At 41.7% G+C, this 23,626-nt stretch overlaps 1 protein-coding gene across 1 annotated transcript; it reads left to right on the forward strand.

Annotated features, from left to right (window-relative positions):
* Positions 1-5,538: 5,538 nt before the first annotated feature.
* Positions 5,539-6,177, forward strand: LOC115639411 (claw keratin-like). Its single transcript, XM_030542121.1, has 2 exons — positions 5,539-5,969; positions 6,120-6,177. The coding sequence occupies exons 1-2, from the start codon at positions 5,539-5,541 to the stop codon at positions 6,175-6,177; spliced, it is 489 nt and encodes a 162-aa protein (XP_030397981.1).
* Positions 6,178-23,626: the final 17,449 nt, after the last annotated feature.

A 23,626-nucleotide genomic window follows, 5' to 3' on the forward strand; every position in this document is an offset into this window, starting at 1 on the left:
TACACACAATTTGCCTTCTTGATTGCAGCTGTAGAGTTTCACAAACAAGCCCTGTTTGCCACCATTCTCAATTACTTTTTCCCCTTGGTGAGTCTCAACTAAGGCAAAACACAACTGAGGTCATGTAGAGACCTAAAGAGAGGGCAAGAGAGAGAAAGAGAGTAACACAGATAGACCGAGCCCCTCTCTTCGAGTCTCCAACTCTGCTCCCGTACTCTGCTTTTAGTCTTCTTGCCCTACTTACCCTTAGTGACCAACGGAACCAGCCCTAGTGAATCCTTGTTACTGTCTTTGTCCGAAAAAATCCTCTTTCTAACTAGTATAATTATATAAAATTTCTGTCGTTAATGTGTTGGATTTTCAGTCCATTAAAAAATTATAACACAGAAAATGGTTGGGATACAATAAACAATACCAGGTTCTTTATTAGCATATAGCCTCTACATAGAAACAAGTTCAGTCCAGCATCAGAATGTGGTGCCTCTGCCAATCTGCCCTGGAGGAAAATTCCTTCGTGACCCCAAATATGGCGATCAGTTAAACCCTGAGTATGTGCGCAAGACTCACCAGCCAGCACCCAGGAAAGAATTCTCTGTAGTAACTCAGATCCCACCCCATCTAATATCCTATTACAGACCATTGGGCCTATTTATCTGCTAATAATCAAAGATCAATTAATTGCCAGAATTAGGCTATCCCATCATACCATCCCCTCCATAAACTTATCAAGATTAGTTTTGAAGCCGGATATGTCTTTTGCCCCCACTACTCCCCTTGGAAGGCTGTTCCAGAACTTCACCCCTCTAATGGTTAGAAACCTTCATCTAATTTCAAGTCTAAACTTCCTAGTATACAGTTTATATTCATTTGTTCTTGTGTCCACATTGGTACTAAGCTTAAATAATTCCTCTCCCTCCCTGATATTTATCCCTCTGATATATTTATAAAGAACAATCATATCTCCCCTCAGCCTTCTTTTGGTTAGGCTAAACAAGCCAAGCTCTTTGAGTCTCCTTTCATAAGACAGGTTTTCCATTCCTCAGGTCATCCTAATAGCCCTTCTCTGTACCTGTTCCAGTTTGAATTCATCCTTCTTAAACGTGGGAGACCAAAACTGCACACGGTATTCCAGATGAGGTCTCACCAGTGCCTTGTATAATAATACTAACACCTCCTTATCTTTACTGGAAATATCTCACCTAATGCATCCTAAAACCTCATTAGCTTTTTTAACAGCCATATCACATTGTCGGCTCATAGTCATCCTGTGATCAACCAACACTCCAAGGTCCTTCTCCTCCTCTGTTACTTCTAACTGATGTGTCCCCAATTTATAACCAAAATTCTTGTTATTAATCTCTAAATGCATGACTTTGCACTTTTCACTATTAAATTTCTTCCTATTACTATTACTCCAGTTTACAAGGTCATCCAGATCTTCCTGTATGATATCTCAGTCCTTCTCTGTGTTAGCAATACCTCCCAGCTTTGTGTCATTCGCAAACTTTATTAGCACATTCCCACTTTTTGTGCCAAGGTCAGTAATAAAAAGATTAAATAAGATTGGCCCCAAAACCGATCCCTGAGGAACTCCACTAGTAACCTCCTTCCAGCCTGACAGTTCACCTTTCAGTATGACCCGTTGTAGTCTCCCCTTTAACCGATTCCTTATTCACCTTTCAATATTCATATTGATCCCCATCTTTTCCAATTTAACTAATAATTCCCCACGTGGAGCTATATCAAATGCCTTACTGAAATTGAGGTAAATTAGATCCTCTGCCTTTCCTTTGTCTAAAATATCTGTTAACTTCTCAAAGAAGTCCTGTCGCAATGAATGTCACTTGCCAACTGCTTCACAAGGAACAAGAACAATTAATTTGTCATTTATGGAGTAAACGTAGGGAATTTCTTCCTAAACCCTAAATTAAAAATTGGAGGTGAGAATTTTCAGAGCTACCTATGGGATTTGAATGCCCAAGTTCCAACTGAAATCAATAAGATCTAGTGTTACAAATGCACGTCTTGCTCTGAAAATTCAAGCCTGAACTTCTCAGCCTCAAGAAAAAAATTCCTGCAGCTTTAGAATGGACTAAAAGATATTGGAAAAGAACCAAACAAACCCCTTAACTCTGTTAAGAATCCCAGAGTGTATGTGCAAGATTCCGTCCTAAATTAAAACTAACACGCTGAGACATTATCTCAAAGATTGTAGAGAGAGTGAGTCAAATACGACTTCTCCAATTCATGGAAGAGAATGAGTTAAAGAAGTGGCTTGAAGACCTCTGAGTCATGAGTGTTTTTACAAAGTTTTGTAGACAGCCTTGAGGATTAGACAGAACCTTTGTTCCTGTATGTCTAATTAGATATGAAACAAATTTTGTGTAACCCCTTCAACGGATGTATTTTTTCCCTCCATGTTTTGAGGATTAGTTTGTTCTTAACTTCATATGGTAGGACATGCACTATATGCTCTGGACCTCTCTTTCATTTTAAAACTCCTCACTCCTGAGGAAAAGAGCTGACAATTGGTCCCAAGTTAGTCACAGCAGCCAGTGGTGGGCAGATAAACCCTCTGCAGTCTTGGTACGGCCTAATCCATGGCTCATTGCAGCGCGTAGCTACTGACTGAGGGCTTGTCACCCCACATGGTACCACTCTTCATGGCTTTCTAGAGCAAGACCTCTTTCTGCAATGAAAGTCACCTTCAATGCACAGCAATGAGTAGAGGACAGAAAAGGCATGGGGACCCATGAAAGTAACTTTCAAAGCCTAAATTTTACAAGAGGAATTTTTCCATCTTGTCCATCTACTGGGATGATGGAACTTTTCCATGCACCAGTCAATTTGCTGAGGTTATAGTTAGGCTTCATTTTATAGCATATCTTGGAATTAATGTTCACTTATTCCTTAAGTGGATTCAGTGTGTAATCTTCACCTCAAGGTGCTTCTGTGTCTCTGCGTATAAAACAGGGTTAACAACAATTATGCTACATGTGAGGCTTCCTCAGGATTATGAATTTCAAGGCATTGCAAAAACACTCATTACTATTTTATAAGTGCAAAGGGTTTCATTATTACAATATTGAGGGTGTCCTCTTTGGGTTAGACGCCCAGTCCCGAGTGCTTGAGTCACCTCAAAACATACATGGCAAGGTCTCTCACGTCCTCCCTACCCAGGCCATGATATACAGCATTATAATTTGGGTATTACAATTTCATTAATTGTAGCTTTACACTAATAACCACAAACAATGAGGAAAACATTTACATTCATTGAAGTTGTTATGCATGCAACAAGATTGGTTCCGTAGTTAATAAGGTCCTCATCAAAAGAAAAGGGCATCTCACGTCCTTTCTAAATCATATGAAAGCACCTGCCACTTAGATCTTTTCAGATCACTCATCTAGCGTTATTCATCTTGGTGGACATGGTCAGTCTGATTTTACTCACACAGTTGGGGGTGGAGGTGCAGAGTATGCACAGAAAGATACACTCCACGCAAGGTTTTCTCTAACCTCGTCTCGGTAAAGTGCCTTTCTCCAAATTGAAGTTGATGGAGTTGTGGTGGTCTACACTAGCTCAGATTCAATTCCTTAACTTTAAAATATATGAACAAGAGAAAACAAACTGCATTCAAAAAAATCAAAGGGCATCCATTTGAGGGGGAGGGAGGTCAGAATGAGGAACAGAGTACTGGAATGACATCTGAGATCTTGACATGCATTTTTAAAGTGAATATTGGAACATCTAATTGCAGTAAAAAGTTATTGCTACTATAATAATACAGTATGTCTCTTTGGCCATATAAAGTGTTTGTGAAGTGCTTTCAAAATATAATTATACCTGTTTTACACAGAGGTGAATGGAGGCACATTAAGGTGAAGGTCAAGGTCAGACAGGGAGAGATTGGCAGAGTCAGAAATATCCCCTAATAATTGGGACTACTCATGCCAAACACTAACCTCAATCTCTTGAATCCTTCTGGACACTTATCAACCATGGCTTCCACATCTGTCACTAACCCCAAAAGTAACTCTTACAGAGGCTCATTCTGGCTTTTTTTTTAATGTTCTTTTAATAATTGTTTAGAGTTGGTGCCACAAGTGGAGGTCCAATTTTAGGTTAATTTTAAATCCCTGTAAGGAGCAATTCTCCCCTGGGCAGAGGGTCATCACAAAAGCCAATGCTCCATTACAGTCCCTGATAAATCCTAGTTTGAAAGTTTCAAGCTGGACTCAAAATGTCCATAGGCATTGTACTATCCTCCTGACAAAGGGGAAATTTCAGATAAAAGGTCCTGAAAGAAATAGAATGCTTCCCATTGATTACAAAGGAAACTGGATCTGACCCAGTGCACAAAAATGCCTCCCTCCTTCCTACCGGGTACAAAATGCACTGCCCAATGCCCCAGCCACGACCAGCATGAATAGAAAGGAAAAAACTGGATTCCTGTTCATGACAGATAGTTGTACTAGTGACACAGTTCTGAAACACCTTGACATTCATTCTCATTGCAGCATCAAGAAAGTCAGTGGAATGACATGAGGAATGCAGTTGGCTTGTACAATTTTTAGATGAAAGAAAGATGAAGACTGCAACAATGTCACACCCTTTGAGATTAGCCCAACAATCTGAAACCCTGAGGAAAACAGCTCCATCAAAAGGAAGATTTAGCAAGGCAGTCAAGTTTGTTTGGTAACTAATTAGGACCTCCTTCTCAAAAGGCATCTCAGATCCTTCAGGCAGTCCTACAAACTGTATAAAAGTGCTCACATCTCAGGACTCTTCTAAACACTTCCCTGCACTTCATCTCCTCCGTGAACACGGTAAGTCCATTTCGACTCCATCTCTTTCTTACCATAGAGATATCCTAATAGCGTCCATTTGCATTTAAGATTGAATCTTGCACATACTCTCAGTGACTTTTATCAGGGTGATTTTCCATAATTACATTGTGCACTTATTCAGTTGCAACGGCTGGTGGATTCATGATAAGCTAAAGGGTGCATTTTAGAAGCAACATATGCAACAGGGAAATATGTTTTCTATCAATTTTAAATGGAATTAGGGCATTTAAATCTTTTAAGTGACTTTAGAAAATCCTTTAGTCATTTCTCTTTCCAAAGAGCCCCACCCAATATCCAAAAAGAAAAGAATTGGATTACCATTATTCTAGCCATGTTCTCATTGAGAAATGTCTAAAATGAACACAGAATCCCAGCTGTCCATGGTAGACATAATTACACTGATTCCAGTTGGTGCTTTTCAGACACAATCGTTGAGAGGACTTCAAATAGGCCGTTTGGGAGGGAAGATTAGTGGGAGAGGAGAAGAGGCGTAGAAAGCGGAACTAGAAGAAATAATAGCCATGAACATAAGGACTGAGTCCATTCCCCCTCCTCCTCTCTCTCGGGACCTTGTAGATCTCACTACAATAGTAACCGAGCTTTGAAGCCTTTCTTCCACTGACACTTGTGCCTTCTCTTTAATCTGTTTCCCGTTGGGTGTTTCAGGTTTACCTCCATCACAGAAAGATGTCTTGCTCCAGCCTGTGCTATCCAGAATGCGGAGTGGCCCGTCCCAGTCCAGTGTCTGGCAGCTGCAATGAGCCGTGCGTTAGGCAGTGCCCTGACTCTCGAGTGACCATCCAACCACCACCGGTTGTCGTAACCCTCCCAGGACCAATTCTCAGCAGTTTCCCTCAGCAGAGTGAAGTGGGAGCTGTTGGAGCACCTGTGGTCGGATCTGGCTATGGAGGCTCCTTCGGTTTGGGGGGATTGTACGGCTATGGAGGCCTTTATGGGGGATTAAGTGGTTATGGTGGACTGGGTGGTTATGGGGGACTGGGTGGTTATGGGGGAGGTTATGGTTACAGGGGATTTGGTGGTTATGGGAGCCATTCTGGTTATGGGGGATTGGGTGGTTATGGGGGACTGTGTGGTTATGGGGGAGGTTACGGGGGACTGTGTGGTTATGGGGGAGGTTACGGTTACAGGGGATTAGGTGGTTATGGGAGCCATTCTGGTTATGGGGGATTGGGTGGTTATGGGGGACTGTGTGGTTATGGGGGAGGTTATGGGGGACTGTGTGGTTATGGGGGAGGTTATGGTTACAGGGGATTAGGTGGTTATGGGGGATTATGCAGTTATGGGGGATATGGCCGTAGGTATTGAGTTGGATACTGTGGGCCCTGTTAATCCCACATGAATATCCATGAAATAAAGGAGAATAGACCCGACTTGTTCTATCCTTTCCAACAATATGTATCATAAACATCTTGCTTTGAATTATGCTACGGCAGACATGTAATGGAGAACCTGCCTACTCTTCTGTCTCTATTATGCTGTGTTTTATTTCCCACCAACTGGGGTAAACCAAGAAACTTAAAAAGGTTCTGCTCTGTATTATTTCTTCCTGCAATTTTGTATTGCAAATTTCATTCGCATTAAAAACTATACAGCATCATAATATCAGTGTTGTGGTCCTCACGTCCTCCCTACCCAGGCCATGATATACAGCGTTATAATTTGGGTATTACAATTTCATTAAATGTAGCTTTACACTAATAACCACAAACAATGAGGAAAACATTTACATTCATTGAAGTTGTTATGCATGCGTAGTTAATAAGGTCCTCATCAAAAGAAAAGGGCATCTCATGTCCTTTCTAAGTCATATGAAAGCACCTGTCACTTAGATCTTTTCAGATCACTCATCTAGCGTTATTCATTTTGGTGGACATGGTCAGTCTGATTTTACTCACACAGTTGGGGGAATGCAGTTGGCTTGTACAATTTTTAGATGAAAGAAAGATGAAGACTGCAACAATGTCACACCCTTTGAGGCTGAGATTAGCCCAACAATCCCAAATCCTGAGGAAAACAGCTCCATCAAAAGGAGGATATAGCAAGGCAGTCAAGTTTGTTTGGTAACTAATTAGGACTTCCTCCACAAAAGGCATCTCAGATCCATCAGGCAGTCCTACAAACTGTATAAAAGTGCTCACATCTCAGGACTCTTCTAAACACTTCTCTGCACTTCATCTCCTCCGTGAACACGGTAAATCCATTTTGACTCTATCTCTTTCTTACCATAGAGATATCCTAATAGAATCCATTTGCATTTAAGATTGAATCTTGCATATACTCTCGGTGACTTTTATCAGGGTGATTTTCCATAATTACATTGTACACTTATTCAGTTGCAATGGCTGGTGGATTCATGATGTTAAGCTAAAAGGGGCATTTTAGAAGCAACATATGCAACGGGGAAATATATTTTCTATTAATTGCAAATGGAATTAGGGCATTTAAATCTTAAGTGACTTTATAAAATCCTTTAGTCATTTCTTTTTTCAGTAGATTAGGAAGAAACTTTTCCAATTTACTCCATAACGGGCCAATTCGGTGGTTTTTTACTTTATTCTGAAGAAGCTATTATTTATCACTGTTGTAGACAGAAGAATGGATTAAGCTGACAACTGGTGTAATTCAGTGTAGCAATTCCTATATTCTTATGAGCAGAAATATCCATTCAAGATTCTTTGTCCTGAGATGGTTAAAATTAGTGTTGCTTGATGGAAGTCAGTGGATTTAAGCCAATGTACCTCAGCCAAGGATCTTGTCTTTAGTGATTTGTTTGGAGAAAAGAAAAGTTTCTGTTAATTTCTCAGCAAGTATTGGTGATTTACAAGGTTTGGAAAACCAAAGAGCCACACCCAATATCCAAAAAGAAAAGAATTGGATTACCATTATCCTAGCCATGTTTTCAATGAGAAAAGTCTAAAATGGACACAGAATCCCAGCTGTCCATAATAGACATAACTACACTGATTCCAGTCGGTGCTTTTCAGACACAGTCATTGAGAGGATTTCAAAGGGGCCGTTTGGGAGGGAAGTTTAGTGGGAGAGGAGAAGAGGCGTAGAAAGCGGAAATAGAACAAATAATAACTATGAACATAGGGACTGAGTCCACTCCTCCTCCTCTCTCTCGGGACTTGTAAATCTCACTACAGTAGTAACCGAGCTTTGAAGCCTTTCTTCCACTGACACTTGTGCCTTCTCTTTAATCTGTTTCCCGTTGGGTGTTTCAGGTTTACCTCCATCACAGAAAGATGTCTTGCTCCAGCCTGTGCTATCCAGAATGCGGAGTGGCCCGTCCCAGTCCAGTGTCTGGCAGCTGCAATGAGCCGTGCGTTAGGCAGTGCCCTGACTCTGAAGTGATCATCAGACCATCACCAGTTGCCGTAACCCTCCCAGGACCAATTCTCAGCACTTTCCCTCAGCAGAGTGAAGTGGGAGCTGTTGGAGCACCTGTGGTCGGATCTGGCTATAGAGGCTTATTCGGTTTGGGGGGATTGTATGGCTATGGAGGCCATTATGGAGGATTGTATAGTTACAGGGGATTAGGTGGTTATGGGGGGCATTATGGCTATGGTGCACTGGGTGGTTATGGGGGAGGTTATGGTTACAGGGGATTAGGTGGTTATGGAGGATTATGCGGTTATGGGGGATATGGCCGTAGGTATAGCGGTGGATACTGTGGGCCATGTTAATCCCAACAGGAATATCCATGAAATAAAGGAGAATAGGCCTGACATGTTCTATCTTTTCCACTATTGTGTTCCTTAAGCACCTCACTTTGAATTTTGCTACGGCAGATATATTAGAGATATGGAGAAGCTGCTAGTCCTCTGTCTCTATTATGCTTTGTTTCATTTCCCAGCAATTAGGGTAAATCAAGGAACTTAAAAAGGTTCTGCTCTGTATTGTTTCTTCCTGTAACTGTGTACTGCAAATTTCATTCACATTAAAATTATGCTGCATCATCATATCAGTCTTGTGGTTCTCCTTGTTCCTTCCTTCTTGTCTAAAAGTCGTGCTGGACGAAATTCAGCCCTGTGGAGAAGGCAGAACCAGCCCCTTCTCACACTGCAACTTTGAAAATCATGTAGTGACTTCGGTCCTTGAAGTGGTCCATAGGATTATGCAAATCCTCTGCCCAGGGCTCAACTTCCTTCTTGCATTACCTGGTTGAGCAAAGAATCTTTTCCTCAAAAGACTTATAAAGATTATCACTTTAAGAATGTACATTTTTCTTTTGCTTTGAAGAAGTCCAATGACATAGTTCATGGTAAACATCTGCAACTTTGGACTTTTCAGATCACTTATCTTGCCTTGTTCTGCTTGGTGAAAAGTCTGATTTGACTCACTCTCTTTAAAGCTATTGCGATGTCATGTGTTTGCATTAACTGGATCTTGCACAGGCATTCTGCATTTCTTAACATGTTAAGGTGGGATTTCCACATATATATGACATGTAGGTAATTTTGTGTGTTGCCTGCATAAGTGGACACACCCAATAAAAGTTAAAGCTGGAATGTTGAAAGGCTCACATCTATTTGAGACACCCAGTTCCCGTTAATTTTTACTGGGAATTGGATATTCAAATCCCTTAAAAAGCTCTGAAAAGTCTCACCCCTAAGTTTTAATTTAAGGATGTAAGGAAGAATCTCCTCTGACTTATTCCATAATGGATCATTGCAGGGTTCTCAATATCTGAAATGATGGTACTCAACTTTATCTGAAATGGGATAATACATTACAAAGACCACTGGCCTGATTTGGAAATGTTTTGGTCTTTTGTATGTAAGTAGCAATTTTAGACACAGATCAGCTGGCGTAAGTTACTGTGGCTCCACAGGACCTAGATACATTTACAACAGCTGAGGATCTATTCCTTAGTATAGTTTTTGTATGAAAAGACTGTTAATATATAGATGCACAAGCATGTGGCCAGAACATGTAGGACACAACTAGTTTACATGGAGAGGTTAAACAAGGAAACAAGCATTACTAACATTGTACTCTCCATACTCTTGATTATAATTATGGGAAATGGACTAAAAATTCCAGCTGTCCAGGATAGAAAGACAAAGAGAAGAGTTCAAAGGGGTTGGAAAAGAGGGACGGTAAAAAAGAAAGTGGAGGAAGAGATCTAGAAGGAGGGAGTATGTTGCCAGGAACTGAGGGACTATGTCAGTTCTTTGTTCCCATAAGAATAGTAGCTGAATTTCCAAATTTTTATTCCACTGACAGTTGTACCTTAAATTTACTCTGCTCAGCTTGATTTATGCAGTTCCCTGTCACTCTTCCACAAAGCCTTTCTCTGAATGTCTTTCTGTGTGGCAGCAGAGATGATTACCACAAAGCGGCACTGAATTGTACCTAGGGTCAGAGAAAGCCTTAGTATAGTAATGGTTATTCTTGCCAACACATTTCAAAACAGAGCTACTTTGCAGCATCTTAGGGGAAACAGAACACATGTAGTCGTATCCACAGCAGAGGTTTTCAGAAACCTGCCAATGGCAGGCCTGGAACTCACAACCATTGTGCTTGGGGTGAAAGTTTACTGCCATATTCTCCAAAGCAAACAATAACTCTAATGGTGCTAAGGACCTCAGAAAAGCTGGTCTACCTCCTACAATTAGAAGGACAATAATTATTCAAATGATTTCAGTGGTTACAAATTTCAAACATGTTAGTGGGTGGAGTAGAATTAAATTTCAATGTATAATTCAAATAGCAAAAAAAATCAAAAGACAACCCAGTTGCTTAAATGCAATTTCCCACTACTTATGTAGAAAGTTAAAAGGAAAAATATTCAAAGTCAGTGAAAGGCTTTCCTATATCTTGATATAAATACCTGAAATTATACACTGTCATTGGGCTACTGTGACAGGAAAACATAGAAGTCTTTCTACTTAAAGAAAGGACTACAGAACTCTGCACACTAATTCTGACTGGCGCTTAACTGTGACTACACCAAATTGACTTGTGCATGGAACAGTTCCAGAGTCCGGATTGCTGGAAGAGACAGAAAAATATCATGAGGAAAATATGGAGCTGGAGCAAAGGTTTTCCTAACTAAGATTAATTTACACTTGAGCAACCGCACAGGTCTTGTAATGAAGTTTGGCTACTTTAATTTTATATGGAGATTTACAGTCCTACACCGCTCCTGAACAAGCATGACATTTACATGTTTGTGATTCTTTTGGAGAATTATTATCCTTATATAGGTAAAATAACATGCATCCAAAAAGGCATAGTTAGATCAGATCTCAATATTATCTAGGTGGCCATTGTTTACACTTAAATCAGAATTAATTCATCCAGAATTTCACCATAGCAAAAACAAAGAAAAATAAACTGAAATTAAAAAAGAGAATTAGCGATTACTGTCATGTAAGTGACATATATGGAAGCCAAGAATGGTAAATGTTATTTTAACAAGATAAGTTATTAATGCAGTCTTGTGTAACACTGTCTAATAGGGATCAGGACTAGTGGTTAGTATGTGGCACTAGAGGTTAAGACAATAATATTTTATTGCTGCCTTTGATACGGAGTAGTGACATTCATCTCAATGTGCCTGTGTAAATCTGCAAGGAGGAAGAGAATAGCAATTTCACTGGATGTTCTGAGATTTTCCCAGCGCTAAGGGCTTTCACACATTTCAGTTCCAATAGTTGGACTATGATAGCTGAAGAGTGCCTCTGGGTGGCAGGGCCCTTCTTCCCGGTATCGTCCCTCTCATTGGGTTCATATCCCTCTACTAAGTCAGTCTTCCAGTGCTAGGCCCTGTGCCCAGGGTCCCCAGCTCGCTCTCCCCAGCTGCTCCCCATGCTTGGCTTCAGTATCACTTGGGGTACAGCTGGTCCCCGCCATGCTGGCTTTGACCCCACAGTGCCTGGCTGGAGCTCAGACCGGGCCTCTGCTGGGCCAGCTCCTGGCTGCTCTGGCTCCCAAACTCTGCTGCTCACTCCCTAGCCTGGCTCAGGCTGCTGGGATCCCCTTAACTCAGCCCTATTCTGGCTCAAGCAGCAGCTGCTCGCTTGGAGGACAGGCCTCTGGGTTTCTGACTCCCTCATTGGCCTCCCTGCCCTGTCAATCGGGCTGATTTGCAGTATTGGCCTCTCCCCATTGGCCCTGCGGACTGTCAGTCTCACAAGCCTGATTTCTCTTCCATCCTTCCCCTTTCTTTTGCTAATGGGAGAGAGCCAACCAATATAAAAACAAAACAAAACAAAACAACCAAACAAAAAAACCAACTACAGTTTCACTATAGGGCCAGCAGCCCCCTTACATGACTTGAGCATATGGGGAGGTCCTATGCTGAGGTAGGCCGGGCTGTCCTCTGCTGCCTCAGGTTCCTGCCTCAGCAGCAGCTCCCCTCAGCTTGAGCTACAGAAAATGGCTACAGAGCCAGAACAGAGCAGCTCCTGCCCTTTTAAACCTTTCCAGTCTCCTCCGGCCTGTGTCCTCTTGCTCAGTTTCAACACACATGAGCACAGACCGCTAGCAACTGCCTGTGTTGCCAGGCAATCTGATAACCCAACACACCTGGGTAGAGTCTAGGCCTTTGTTAACAGTGGCTCCATTTCAGTGGGGAAGCAGCTCCTAACTTAACAGACTTTCATCGTTAGCTTTCCGGCGCTCTCCCCTGGAATTCCAGCCCCCCAGAGAGGACAAACGAACTGCACATTCAAAATGGAGTCGCCAGTCTGACACACATGTACATAAAACCTTCTCCAATATCAAACAGAATACATAAGCTGTACAGAGGCAGCTTCCCCCAAATCATCACAACTTATTAAAACCTTAATGGAGAGGGTAATAATTGCTGAGCTTCAGGCCAATATTATTTTGAGCAGGGAAATATTGAAAAGTTGGAAGTAATTTCTTTCATTTCTATCACTTTGTTGCTTTGTAGTTAGAAGATGGGTGAAAGTTTTTGGATGTTGAGGTTGCCTAAAAAGGCAATTCAAGCCTGAAAATAATCACCAGTTTGCTGAATAGTAACAGTAGTGCCTTCCTTATAATATGTAACTCTGTGTTTAGGGGACTCACCTGGGGTACGGGAGACCCACATTCTGCTCCCCTCTCTGCTTGATGTGGAGAAGGCATTTGAAGTTAGGCCTTTCATTTCAAGAGCCAGTCCTAACCACTGAGCAATGAGATGGACAGGGCTCTGAGGAGTCTCTCTTCTCAGGTGTGTGGCTGGCTGGTTCTTGATTGCCATGTGAGGGGCAGGGAAGGAATTTTCCCCCAGGTCATCCTGGCAGGGAACTTGGAGGGTTTCACCTTCCTCTGCAACAGGTGGGTGCAGGTCACTAGCAGCATAAACTGGGTGCATCTCACTTAATCATTTTCTGGCCATTACAGGGGCCTCTGGCATTAGTTCACCTCCTTCCCTCCTATTCTCTGCCTGTGGCACATAATAGCCTGCTCTCTAGTGGGCTGTGATACTTGGGTCTCATTTCAGTTGTTGGATTTAGTGTGCCAGTCCTGGAGAGGGAGGTGGGGGGTGGCCTGTGATGTACAGGAGGTCAGATTGGAAGATTTTCTGACTTTCAAATCTATGACTCTATAACAGAGGGTATTCTGAGGCAGGTGTCTCCCAATGTCTCCACTGATGCTACTCCACTGAATATAAAATACATTAATAGACAATGAGTAAAAAGAAAGTGTGGGAATGACTCTATAACCTGACATTTGGGGTACTCACTTAGGAGGTGGGAGGCAAACATTTAGGTTCCTGTGCCAGTGACCATTTAACACAAAAAGGAACAGCTTTGACAGGAAAGACTGAGAGTGCCCTGCCCCAGAATAGCCAAGTGCAAATCCCTTCTCCATGTGAGACAGGGGACAGGGAGGAATTGAGTCTTAACCACTGTGTTTAGAGATGACCAGGAAAGCTTCTCCTCACCCCCCTGTTTTGTGAATCTAGCCCTTCACTTCCTTTGTTTGTATTGTTAAAATGTTGGCAGATGAAATGTTTCATTTGACTGAAACACAAAATTGTTGACTTTTTTTGATTTGCTGAATTTTTAACTCCCGCCCTCCTCCGCACCCTCCCAGAACTGTCACTGAACTGAAAAAATCAGTTAGTCACCCGGCACTAGTTTTAACCTCACCCAGCCAGGAAGAAAAGTTCCATTCAATAGCATGGGTACTGAAGTGAACAGAGTACACCCCTGTAAGGCAGCCTGCACAGTGTTATTGACCCATTAAAAGGCCTGATTGTCCTTTCACTACCGGGCTTGTGCGGGACTGAAGGAGTTCACAGCTCAATTCCTCTGCTCGGGGCAAATATCCATAGTGGTGTGCAAATAAATAGAGGACAAAGGAAAAATCAGAAGGCCAATGTCATGATGCAGTACAGTTTTTAATGAGAATAAAAATGGGAGTATAAAATTGCAGAACAAAACAATACGAGCATAAAGACTATACAGGGTTCAATAATGGCTCCAAGGTGATGCATTTGGCATGTCTTTCTATCTTTGTTGCAGCTGCAGAGTTTGACAATCAAGTTCCCATTTTCAACCGTTTGAACTGACAAGGTACATTATAAGCAGAGAACTAAGCTGGGGAGCCATTAGATAGGAAATCTAAGGTGAAGGGTAACATGACAAAGACATCTACGGATTTCAGAGGTGAGGCGTGCTCATTCCTATGGTGATTTCAGGTGCAGTTGTGGGTGCTCAGCACTTCTGAAAGCCGTGTCCATAAGCTGAGCTGCGAAATTCTACCTGGCCTTTTATTTCCTGTTTTTATTTTGTTCTGTGGATGTTCCTTGTGGTTTGACTATAACCAGCAGTTTCAAGGGAGTTGCCAGGATGTGACCCTTGGGAAGAATAAGTGTAGGAGCATTTTGGAGTGTACTGGGGCTCATGTCTTATATTGATGTTTGTAGGGCATCTGTCGAGATATGGACCCAAGCTTCCAGAGGCTCCTGGTGCTGCAGATAGCCTAGCAGCTGACTCAGCCATGCCAGTGTCAGGCGGTCCTGAGGATGCCACTATGCTCTCTTGAGGGCAAGTGGTGAGGATTGGTCCGGGGAATGTCACGACAACGGGTGGTGGGTAGATTATCACATGTGAGTCTTTACACTTCACCACACATGGCTCATTGGCGGTGACAATACATGGTTCTGAGCATTTCACCCCACAGGGTAGGGAGCCCTGGGCACCAGTCTGCGGTCCATTGAAAGACATCTTTCTGGGATGGAGATAAACCTGAAGCACATAGGAGGGGATAGAGTAAACATGAGGTACAAGTGCTAATGGAAAAACAGATATAAAGGTAATGGGGACTTTGTAGGAACCCAGATGGATAGGAAGATAGACACAGGCTACATTCACCCTTATCCTCCTTCCTAACCAGCCCCACTGTGCCCTTCTCACTCTCTGGCCTTCTCCACACAGTGAGTTAGTGCTCACAAGCCAGGGTGTGCATCTGCAGCTCACTAGTCTGCCACCCACTAAGTGGCTGTGGTGACACCAGTAATGTGCACTAAAAGTTCCATAGTGCTACAGAACTGTTAGTGCATGGCAGCAGGGTCCATGCAGTGAGTGAGTATGTAGCAAGCTGGTATGTTGTAAATTCACACCCTGGCTTGCCTGACACTAGTTTCTTGTGCAGACAAGCCCTCTGTCTCTCTTACTCCAACAGCAAGAAACCTTCTTGTTCACATGGGTGTTGTCCACAAAATGTATCTCATCTGTAAAGTCTGCACTGATGATCTGATAAACACTGTTTTGAGCTTGCATCATCCCCATCTTTTCATCCCTCTTGTCCTCCCACATTCTGTTGCTTAAACCAGCTGCCAGACTGCCTCTTAGACTCAAGCTTCAGACCCAAATACCAAACCCCCAAAAAAATCCCCTAATACTTTCACAGTGTCACACGGTGGCTGGCTCTTTAAGGAGAGCCACGTCTCAGTCCCAGCTGTGATAATACTTCACTCAGATTGCCAGGTGGGGGGAAATGGTCACATGACTCAATCTGGGGTGATTATATAAGAAAGAGGCTGGGTGAGTGAGATACCTGGAGAGGGAGACAGACAGACTTCAACTGAGGGCTGCAGGAAGCAAAAGGCTCTGGTAGGACCATCTAAGATACCAGAGGAGTAAAGACTTTAGACAGTGGGGCTAGGCATGGCTTATCAAAGCAGGGAAAGGCTTTAGGCAGAAATGCCTTGGAGTGGCTCAAAATAATCCAAGCAGAAGGGGCTGAGAGGGCTTTGACAAAGCAGCAAAGGATGAATAGACTGACTGAGGGCTTCATCGTGAATGGTCTGGGTTAACAAGCTGGGGTATCATTGGGCAAACAAGAAGCAGGGGTGGACAGGTAGCATAGGGTGGGGTGGCTGCTCGGCTATCCTCTGTCACAAGGGGGGGTTTTCTGTAAGCAGCAAGCCTGATTCATGTAGAAAAAAACCTTTAAACTGCTCTGTGCAACCTTGAGTTCTCCCAGCAGCCTCCTGAAGTAGGGAGCTATTGTCCTGTTCCTTACCCAAGGAAAACTAAGGCACAAACACTACATGGAATGCTCTAGATCATTTGGGTCCATGGGAGAGCAGGGACTAGAACTTGGGCGCTGCCAGTCGTATTTTGTTTTATCTCAACTCCATTTCCAGTATTTCTGAGATGCTGCCAATGAGAGTGGGTGGGGCTGAGCTGTACAAACAGAGTCCCTTCTCTGAAGAGCTTACCTCCTAAATCGGCAAGGCTGAGCAAAGATGGGAGGAAAGATTACCCCAGTTTTACAGGTAGGTACTGCTGAGACAAAGGGTGATGAGAGGCTTGATGTTCAATGAAGCAGGGTGTCAAGGGCTTGTAGAACTCCAAGGTCATCCAGTATATACTGTGGTCAGTTCACAGTTACCTGGTATTATCTCTTAAAATAGCCTGCAGCTCCCTGAAATTGTCCTGGTAAAACTCACAAAATGAAGGATGAGGGATAGGTTAAAAAGCAATGATTGTAATAATAAAAGAAACACTGCAGAATATTTGGATTGTGGGCAGCTGGTTAGTTCAGAAAACTAGTATGGGTTAGGATTAGGAAAAATCTAATAATGCTATTTCCTTTCAGATTAAATCTTAATATGCACACCAGTTCAGCTCAGCACTATGGTGTGACTGTTTTTTAAACTGGCAAGGAAGTCGGCAGTACAAGATGATGAATAAACAAAATATTCTTTCATTAGAACTGGTTTCCTCACATTCACAGAGGAGTGAATGCTAAGGAGGAGGCTGAGTGAAAAATGTTGACTCTAATAAGTGAACACAGAATATTTCTATCTAGTGTATGATGGATGGATGTTATTTTCAAACTACTCTAGAAAATTATAGCAGAGTAGGGTGGAGACAATGTTAATTATGACTATGCCCTTGTTAAGATTTTTATCTTGGCATGCAAACCAGTTCTCCAGAATCACTGTGGTACTCCTGTTTCTAAAGCTTGTGAGTGAGCAATACTTGCTAATGAAAAAACAGAAAATAATCTTTTGTCAAAACAAAACCTTAAGGACTACATCTTTAAACTCAGTTCCCCTGACTCCAACAGAGCTGTGCTACCTTACTGTAAGTGAGGATGTGGATCTAAAATTGCTAGTTGCTCACATAAGAACATAAAGGGCCATACTGGATTAAATCTGAGTTCGATTTAGTCCCTTGTCCTGTCTCTAAGAGTACTGACTCCCAGCTGCTTCAGAGGAAAGTATAGGGCAGCTGAAGTGCTCCCTAATGGAAAACCCTGAACATAAAGGTAATTTCTTCCTAAGTTAGAAGTTGGCTTTGACTTCAGGAAGAAGAACTTCCACAAATATCTTTCAAAATTTTAACTGCAGAGATAATGAAAAAAAAAAAAAGCCATAAAGTGACACTTCAATCGTGATACTATGGAAATCAGCTTTCATATAACATGGCAATACTAGAATCAGATCCTTTGCTGGTGCAGTTTGCCATGATTCCAAATAAAGCAGCTGAAGGTGTGGAGATGATATTTAATAAGTGCCAAACCACTGCAGCATATTTATATCTTTAGATAAACCAACTTGAAAACAGCAGTGAAATTCACTAAATAGATATGAAAGCTCATCTCAATGACTTTTAATAGAAAGCAAAAGGCTTAATTCTCATACATATGCCAAAACAATGCAAATGTCTAGTATCAAAAGTAATTTATCCCCATAGTTATCTAAGATATTGACATTCCCAATACCAAACAATTAACATGGCAAGATTTCCAAAACCTCTCATGGATTTGGGACAAACACTATTTTTGTTTAGAGTCTGCATCCACTAATGCTGACAAGTGAATCACTACAAAAAGAGATTGATAGAAAGAACCTCCCTAACACTGGTGAGAATCAAAAAGTTTTATGTGCAGGACTTGGCCCTAGGTTAATAAAACTCTCTAAAGTAATTAGTTACCAAAAGATAGTTATAAAAACCAATTGAGTTGATTTGGACTTACTCAGTTCACCAAGGAGAATGAGTCAAGAGAAGCCTTAAGAGTAGTCCTGAGTTGCAAGAGCTTTTATATACTTTGTTAAATTGCCTGGAGGACACGACACCCTTTGTGCATGAAGTCCTAATCGCTTATGAACTGAACTTTGTGTGTGTGACTCCTCAAGTGGCTGCAATTGTTGTTCTTGCTGTTTTATTATTACCCAATTCCAAGCCTTATATAATTTGAAATGCATGTTGCAACCTACACATTTCTTCTCTCTCAAAACTTAGGGAGCAAACTGATTTCTAATATCATTCTACTGATTACTTTTGAGTTACAGTGAGAATTAATCTAGTACCATATACCCCTATGATGTCTGTACTCACTGAAGTCCATGGGTGTCTTTCCAACAATGAGTTCAATTGACTATGAATTAGACCCTAGAGGTTGTGGTTCATTTCTGGATTAAGGGCAGGCACCAAGGCATATGCACCTTTTAAGTTCCACTTAAGCCTTCAAAATGGTGCTTAATTGGGATTTACATGTATATAGAACCTTGTGCTGGCCTTCTGATTTTATCCTATAGCAACTTGGAATTCAGGTCTGAAGGGGCTTGCTGTCATGTCACCACTTAGAAATTGCCAAATTGTTTTAGAACTGTAATCCCTCCAGTCTCTGATAGGTCTTCAGCTATGTTAAGGCCTATTATAAAAAGGATGGTGATCAATTGTTCTCCATGACCATTGAAGGTGGGACAAGTAATTGGCTAAACCTACAGCAAGGGAGATTTAGGCTAGCTGTTAGGAAAAACTTTCTAACTCTAAGGATAATTAAGCACTGGAACAAGCTTTGGGGTGGGGGATGGCGGGTTGTGGAATCCCCATCCTTGGAGGTTTTTAAGAACAGGTTGGACCAATACCTGTCAGGGATGGTCTAGGTATTCTTGGTCCTATCTCAGCAGAGGTGGCTGGACTAGATAACCTCTCATGGTCTTTTTCCAGCCTTATGTTTCTATGTTCTATATATTGTCTCCAACAATGGTCAGTACCAGCTCCTTCAGAGATAGTATCTACATTGCCCAGGTAGCAATGCTAGCGGGAGCTCTGGAAAATCCTAAAATAGATGAATAGATTGGTACCAAAGACAGTCAGGAAAATATCATCATGCCTTATTTAACTGAGTATACTGAAGAGGAGAGAGATTATTGATTTACTCAAGATCTCTCAGGATGTCTTTAGTTAAACACAAGGTGACTATTTTCAAAAGTTGAAGTACCTTAAAGGGGCTTTATTATCAAAAGCATTGAGCCACTGCCCTCTGAAAATGTCTCCTTTTATAATGTCTCAAGTTGGGCACTGTAAAATGGCAAGTTGTCACCAAAAATTTTGGCTCTAAGTTTCCTACTGAAGGCCAAGGGAGCCTGAAGCTGAGGGCAAGTTTACAAATATGTCTAAAAAGGCAGCTTATCCTTTCACAACACAATAGGGAAACTGAATAAAAAATCGTGTTGGTTTGTCCTAGGAAAATATTATCTGGGCCAGTTCCTCAATTAGTGTAAACTCATGTAGCATCATTGAATTTTATGGACTTGTGCTGACTTTACATCAGATGAGGATCTGACCAGTGAATTCTAAGTAGGAAAACAAATGCAAGGCTGCTTTTTAATGAAATATCAAGTGGCCTCAAATTATGAGGGTATAAATTAGGACTTAATTAGGGGAGTGACATGATCTTGCCACACATTTGAAAATGATGCTGTTACTCAACGCTGGGGCATCTAAACCCAGCAACTTGCTATTAATATTAGAGTAAAAACATTTTGCATATGTAACATGTTAATGAATGTTGGTGCAGCTCTTTGAAATCCTTTGTTCTCAGGAATCCACAGACTATCCTTCATAAATTTTGTTGCCCAGGAGAAAGACACTTCATAATGTCAGAATTCAATTTATTTATATATGTAAATATATGTGTTTATATATATAAATATATGTATATTTATAATTTCAGTGGATAATAGTGTTTCTTTTTCTTTATTGATTTAAATTTTCACAGTTGCAGGAAATTATGGGGTGGTTGGGCAATAATTATTTAACGACATTAGGCGTTGAGCTTTCTGACCATTAGAACACAAATGGTCAGCATCACATGCCAAAATATACCAAATAAATAACCTTAATTCAAACTCTGTTCCCAAGCAGCATTTTTCTTTCTTTGTCAATCTGTAAATTTTGATTATTATGGATGTAATTGTTTTTGTCAGGTTTTTGTTCATTAACATTTACCAATAAAAACTGAATCCTTCCAACATATTCATAAGCTAGGGATCATTTATAGCATAAAAAAAACTTAATGAATTAAAGCAATAAGAATGTAAATAAAGGACACAAATGATCATGGTCTTTGCAGCAAAGGGTGGCCATAGCTTGGGCGCAAGCTACCCTTTGTCCAGGCTGGCAGTCACCAAAGTCAAATTGGCTTCAGACAGAAATATCATCTGGCCCAGCCAGGCCTTATTATGCTGCTTGAATCAAGCCTCATTGCACTGCTATAGCGAGGATTAGAGCCACCAATAGGACAGATTCTGGGCTGTCTCTACTAAAAGGACTTCTGCTCATAGCACATGAATCTTGCAGTTCTGAGATACATGCCCCTCCCCACTCACCATCTCAGTGAAAGATGGCATCCAGTTCAAAATTACAATAAAATGGGTGAACCCAAACACAATTCAGGTTGGAGTCAAACAGAAAATATACAACTCTTAATCAGAAGAGCTCTGTGTAAGCTTGAAAGCTTTTCTCTCTCACCAACAGAAGTTGTACCGATAAAAGATAATATCTCACCTGCCTTGTCTCAACAATAACAATAGTCTCTGGGTATAAACCAATAGAGTATCTCAAGGATAACCATCTTGCACAAGTCCTCAGCCCTGTTGGGGTTACTCAGGATCTGGGTTGTATTGCTGGTGTGTAAATTAGTATGTGAGAACAGATTTATTCAGGTGTGTTTGCAACATCCTTGATGAGTCACCTCTTACCTCATCCTTTGATCACATGATGAAAGACTTACCAGTGTTGCAGTCCAGTTTGCATCACATCAGAGTGGATTGGGGTGCAAAATCTCATATTTAGGTTGAAATACTTAACCCTGTACCTCAGACTGTCATCTTCAGTATAAAGTGAGTGTCCAATGGATGTAAACTATTTGATTTAGGAGCATGTTATGAGCACTTTGCACTGGTGTAAATGACTATCCTTTGCCTGGTTTCTAACCCCCATATATTAGTGCATATCCCAGAAGAAGGCAAAAAAAAGAACAGAAAAGACAGTTAGTATGGAGCAGTGCTGGTGAGCTGAGTTTTCTGTTTCAGACTCAATGTTTCCAAGTATTCTAATATCCATATGAATACTTGAATTTTGTTGAAAATTACTCAGTGGGTGCTGGGGTATGGTTAGTGGTGGAACCATGGACCCAGTTGGTGAAGGCTTTCATTGGTACAGTGCCTATAATAAACAGACATTGGTTAGTTCACCATGCAACACCATGCTACATAGTCTATTATTCTCCTTTCAGTTTTTTTGTCCTGTTCTGCCCTTGAATGGTTCACAATAGAAGCAACAGAACAATGAAGGACAAAGGGTGGGTTAAAAAATGAACATACAAAACACTGACTATATTGTGTACAGAGATACAACGTGGGTGAGGTAATATCTTTTATTGGATCAACTTCTGGTGGTGAGAGAGACAAACTTTCGAGCCACACAGAACTCTTCTTCAGGTCTGGGAAAGGATGCAGTCCAGACCAGTGAAAGGTCATGTTATTGCCTGCCCTGTAACCCTGATACACTTTGATACTGTAGTTCACAGCCTGGACACCAACAGCCAGTCAACAAGAATGCATTGAATGTCTCTGTGTTGAGCAGCTTTCGTTCAGCAACTCTGTCCTGCAGCCTGTTTGTTATACCCCAGCCATGGTATCCACCAACCTTGGTTGCTACTAACCAAGTGACTCCAACACATTCTCAGTCTCAAATTTTCCCAAAGATGTGTACTCTGCAATGTCAAGCCCCTTCCTGGACCATTGAAGGAGCAAACAAACCTCCTTATTCCCTCTCAAAGAGTCAATACCCAGCATCTTCCCACACTAGCCCAAGTTAACAATCACTTTAATTCACACACAGAACTGGTTAGTTTAGGTTAAAGGTAAACCAAGTTTATTAACAAAAGGAGATAAGATTTTAAGTCAGTTCAATTATAAAGGATTGAGTTAGGGTGACACACACAAGTAAAAATATGCTTTCTGGTGCTAAAACATGAACAAACTATTGTCCAGGTATTGGGTAAGATTCTTAGTACAAGCTTCTTCCAGCAAAATGACTGACTACCCCTCTGAATAGGATCTCACACTGAAGATATAATGCATTGTTTCTTTGTCTTCTTAGGTGAGGATGAGCTGAAGATATAGAATACTAATAACATGCCAAGCTGGGTGCCTAAACATCTTGGAGGCTCTGGGCCTCAATTTCTTCATTACTATTGAAATTCTACTTCAGTGATGGTTTTAACTTAGCATTCTGCCCTACTCACCCATAACGATTCTTCTAACTGATAGGTGGTATCTTATTAGAAGTATAGGATCCTATCCTCAAGTGATGTAGGTGGTAGACAATCATTAACATTGTCACGGAGTTTGGGGGAGACAAGGCCCTGAACCCCTGGCTTCCTGAGATTCACCATGACTCTCAGCCAGCCAGAAAAACAGAAAGTTTATTTAGACAACAGGAACACAGTCCAAGACAGGTCTTGCAGGTACAGTCAACAGGACCCCCTCAGTCAGGTTCATCTTGGGGGAGGGGCAAGGGAGGCCAGAGCCCCATCTGGGCTCCCCTCCATTTTCCCAGCCAGCTCCAAACTGAAAACTCTCCAGCGCCTCCTCTCCCTTTGTCTCTTTCCCGGGCCAGGAGGCCACCTGATCTTTGTTCTTCAACACCTTCAGCTGGCACCTTTGCAGAAGAGGGCCCCAGGCCATCAGTTGCCAGGAGACAGGGTGTCTGCCATTCTCTGTGCAGAAACAGCATCACGCTGGCCCTCAAGGGCTCTGCAAAAATCACACATCTCTCTACACTCGAGAAATGCATAGGGGAAACTGAGGCACCCACACAGCACTCAGAAAACATTAAGAACATTCCCACTTTGTCACAGATGTCTATTGAGACATTCTAATTGACACTAACTGAGCTGGCTCATCAATTTGAAAAAAAAATTTTTTATAACAAATAAGCCCAAACTATTTTTTAGAGAATATCAAATAATCAGGAATTCA

The sequence above is a fragment of the Gopherus evgoodei genome, chromosome 24 (genome assembly GCF_007399415.2).
Source record: "Gopherus evgoodei ecotype Sinaloan lineage chromosome 24, rGopEvg1_v1.p, whole genome shotgun sequence".
Taxonomy (NCBI): Eukaryota; Metazoa; Chordata; order Testudines; family Testudinidae; genus Gopherus; species Gopherus evgoodei.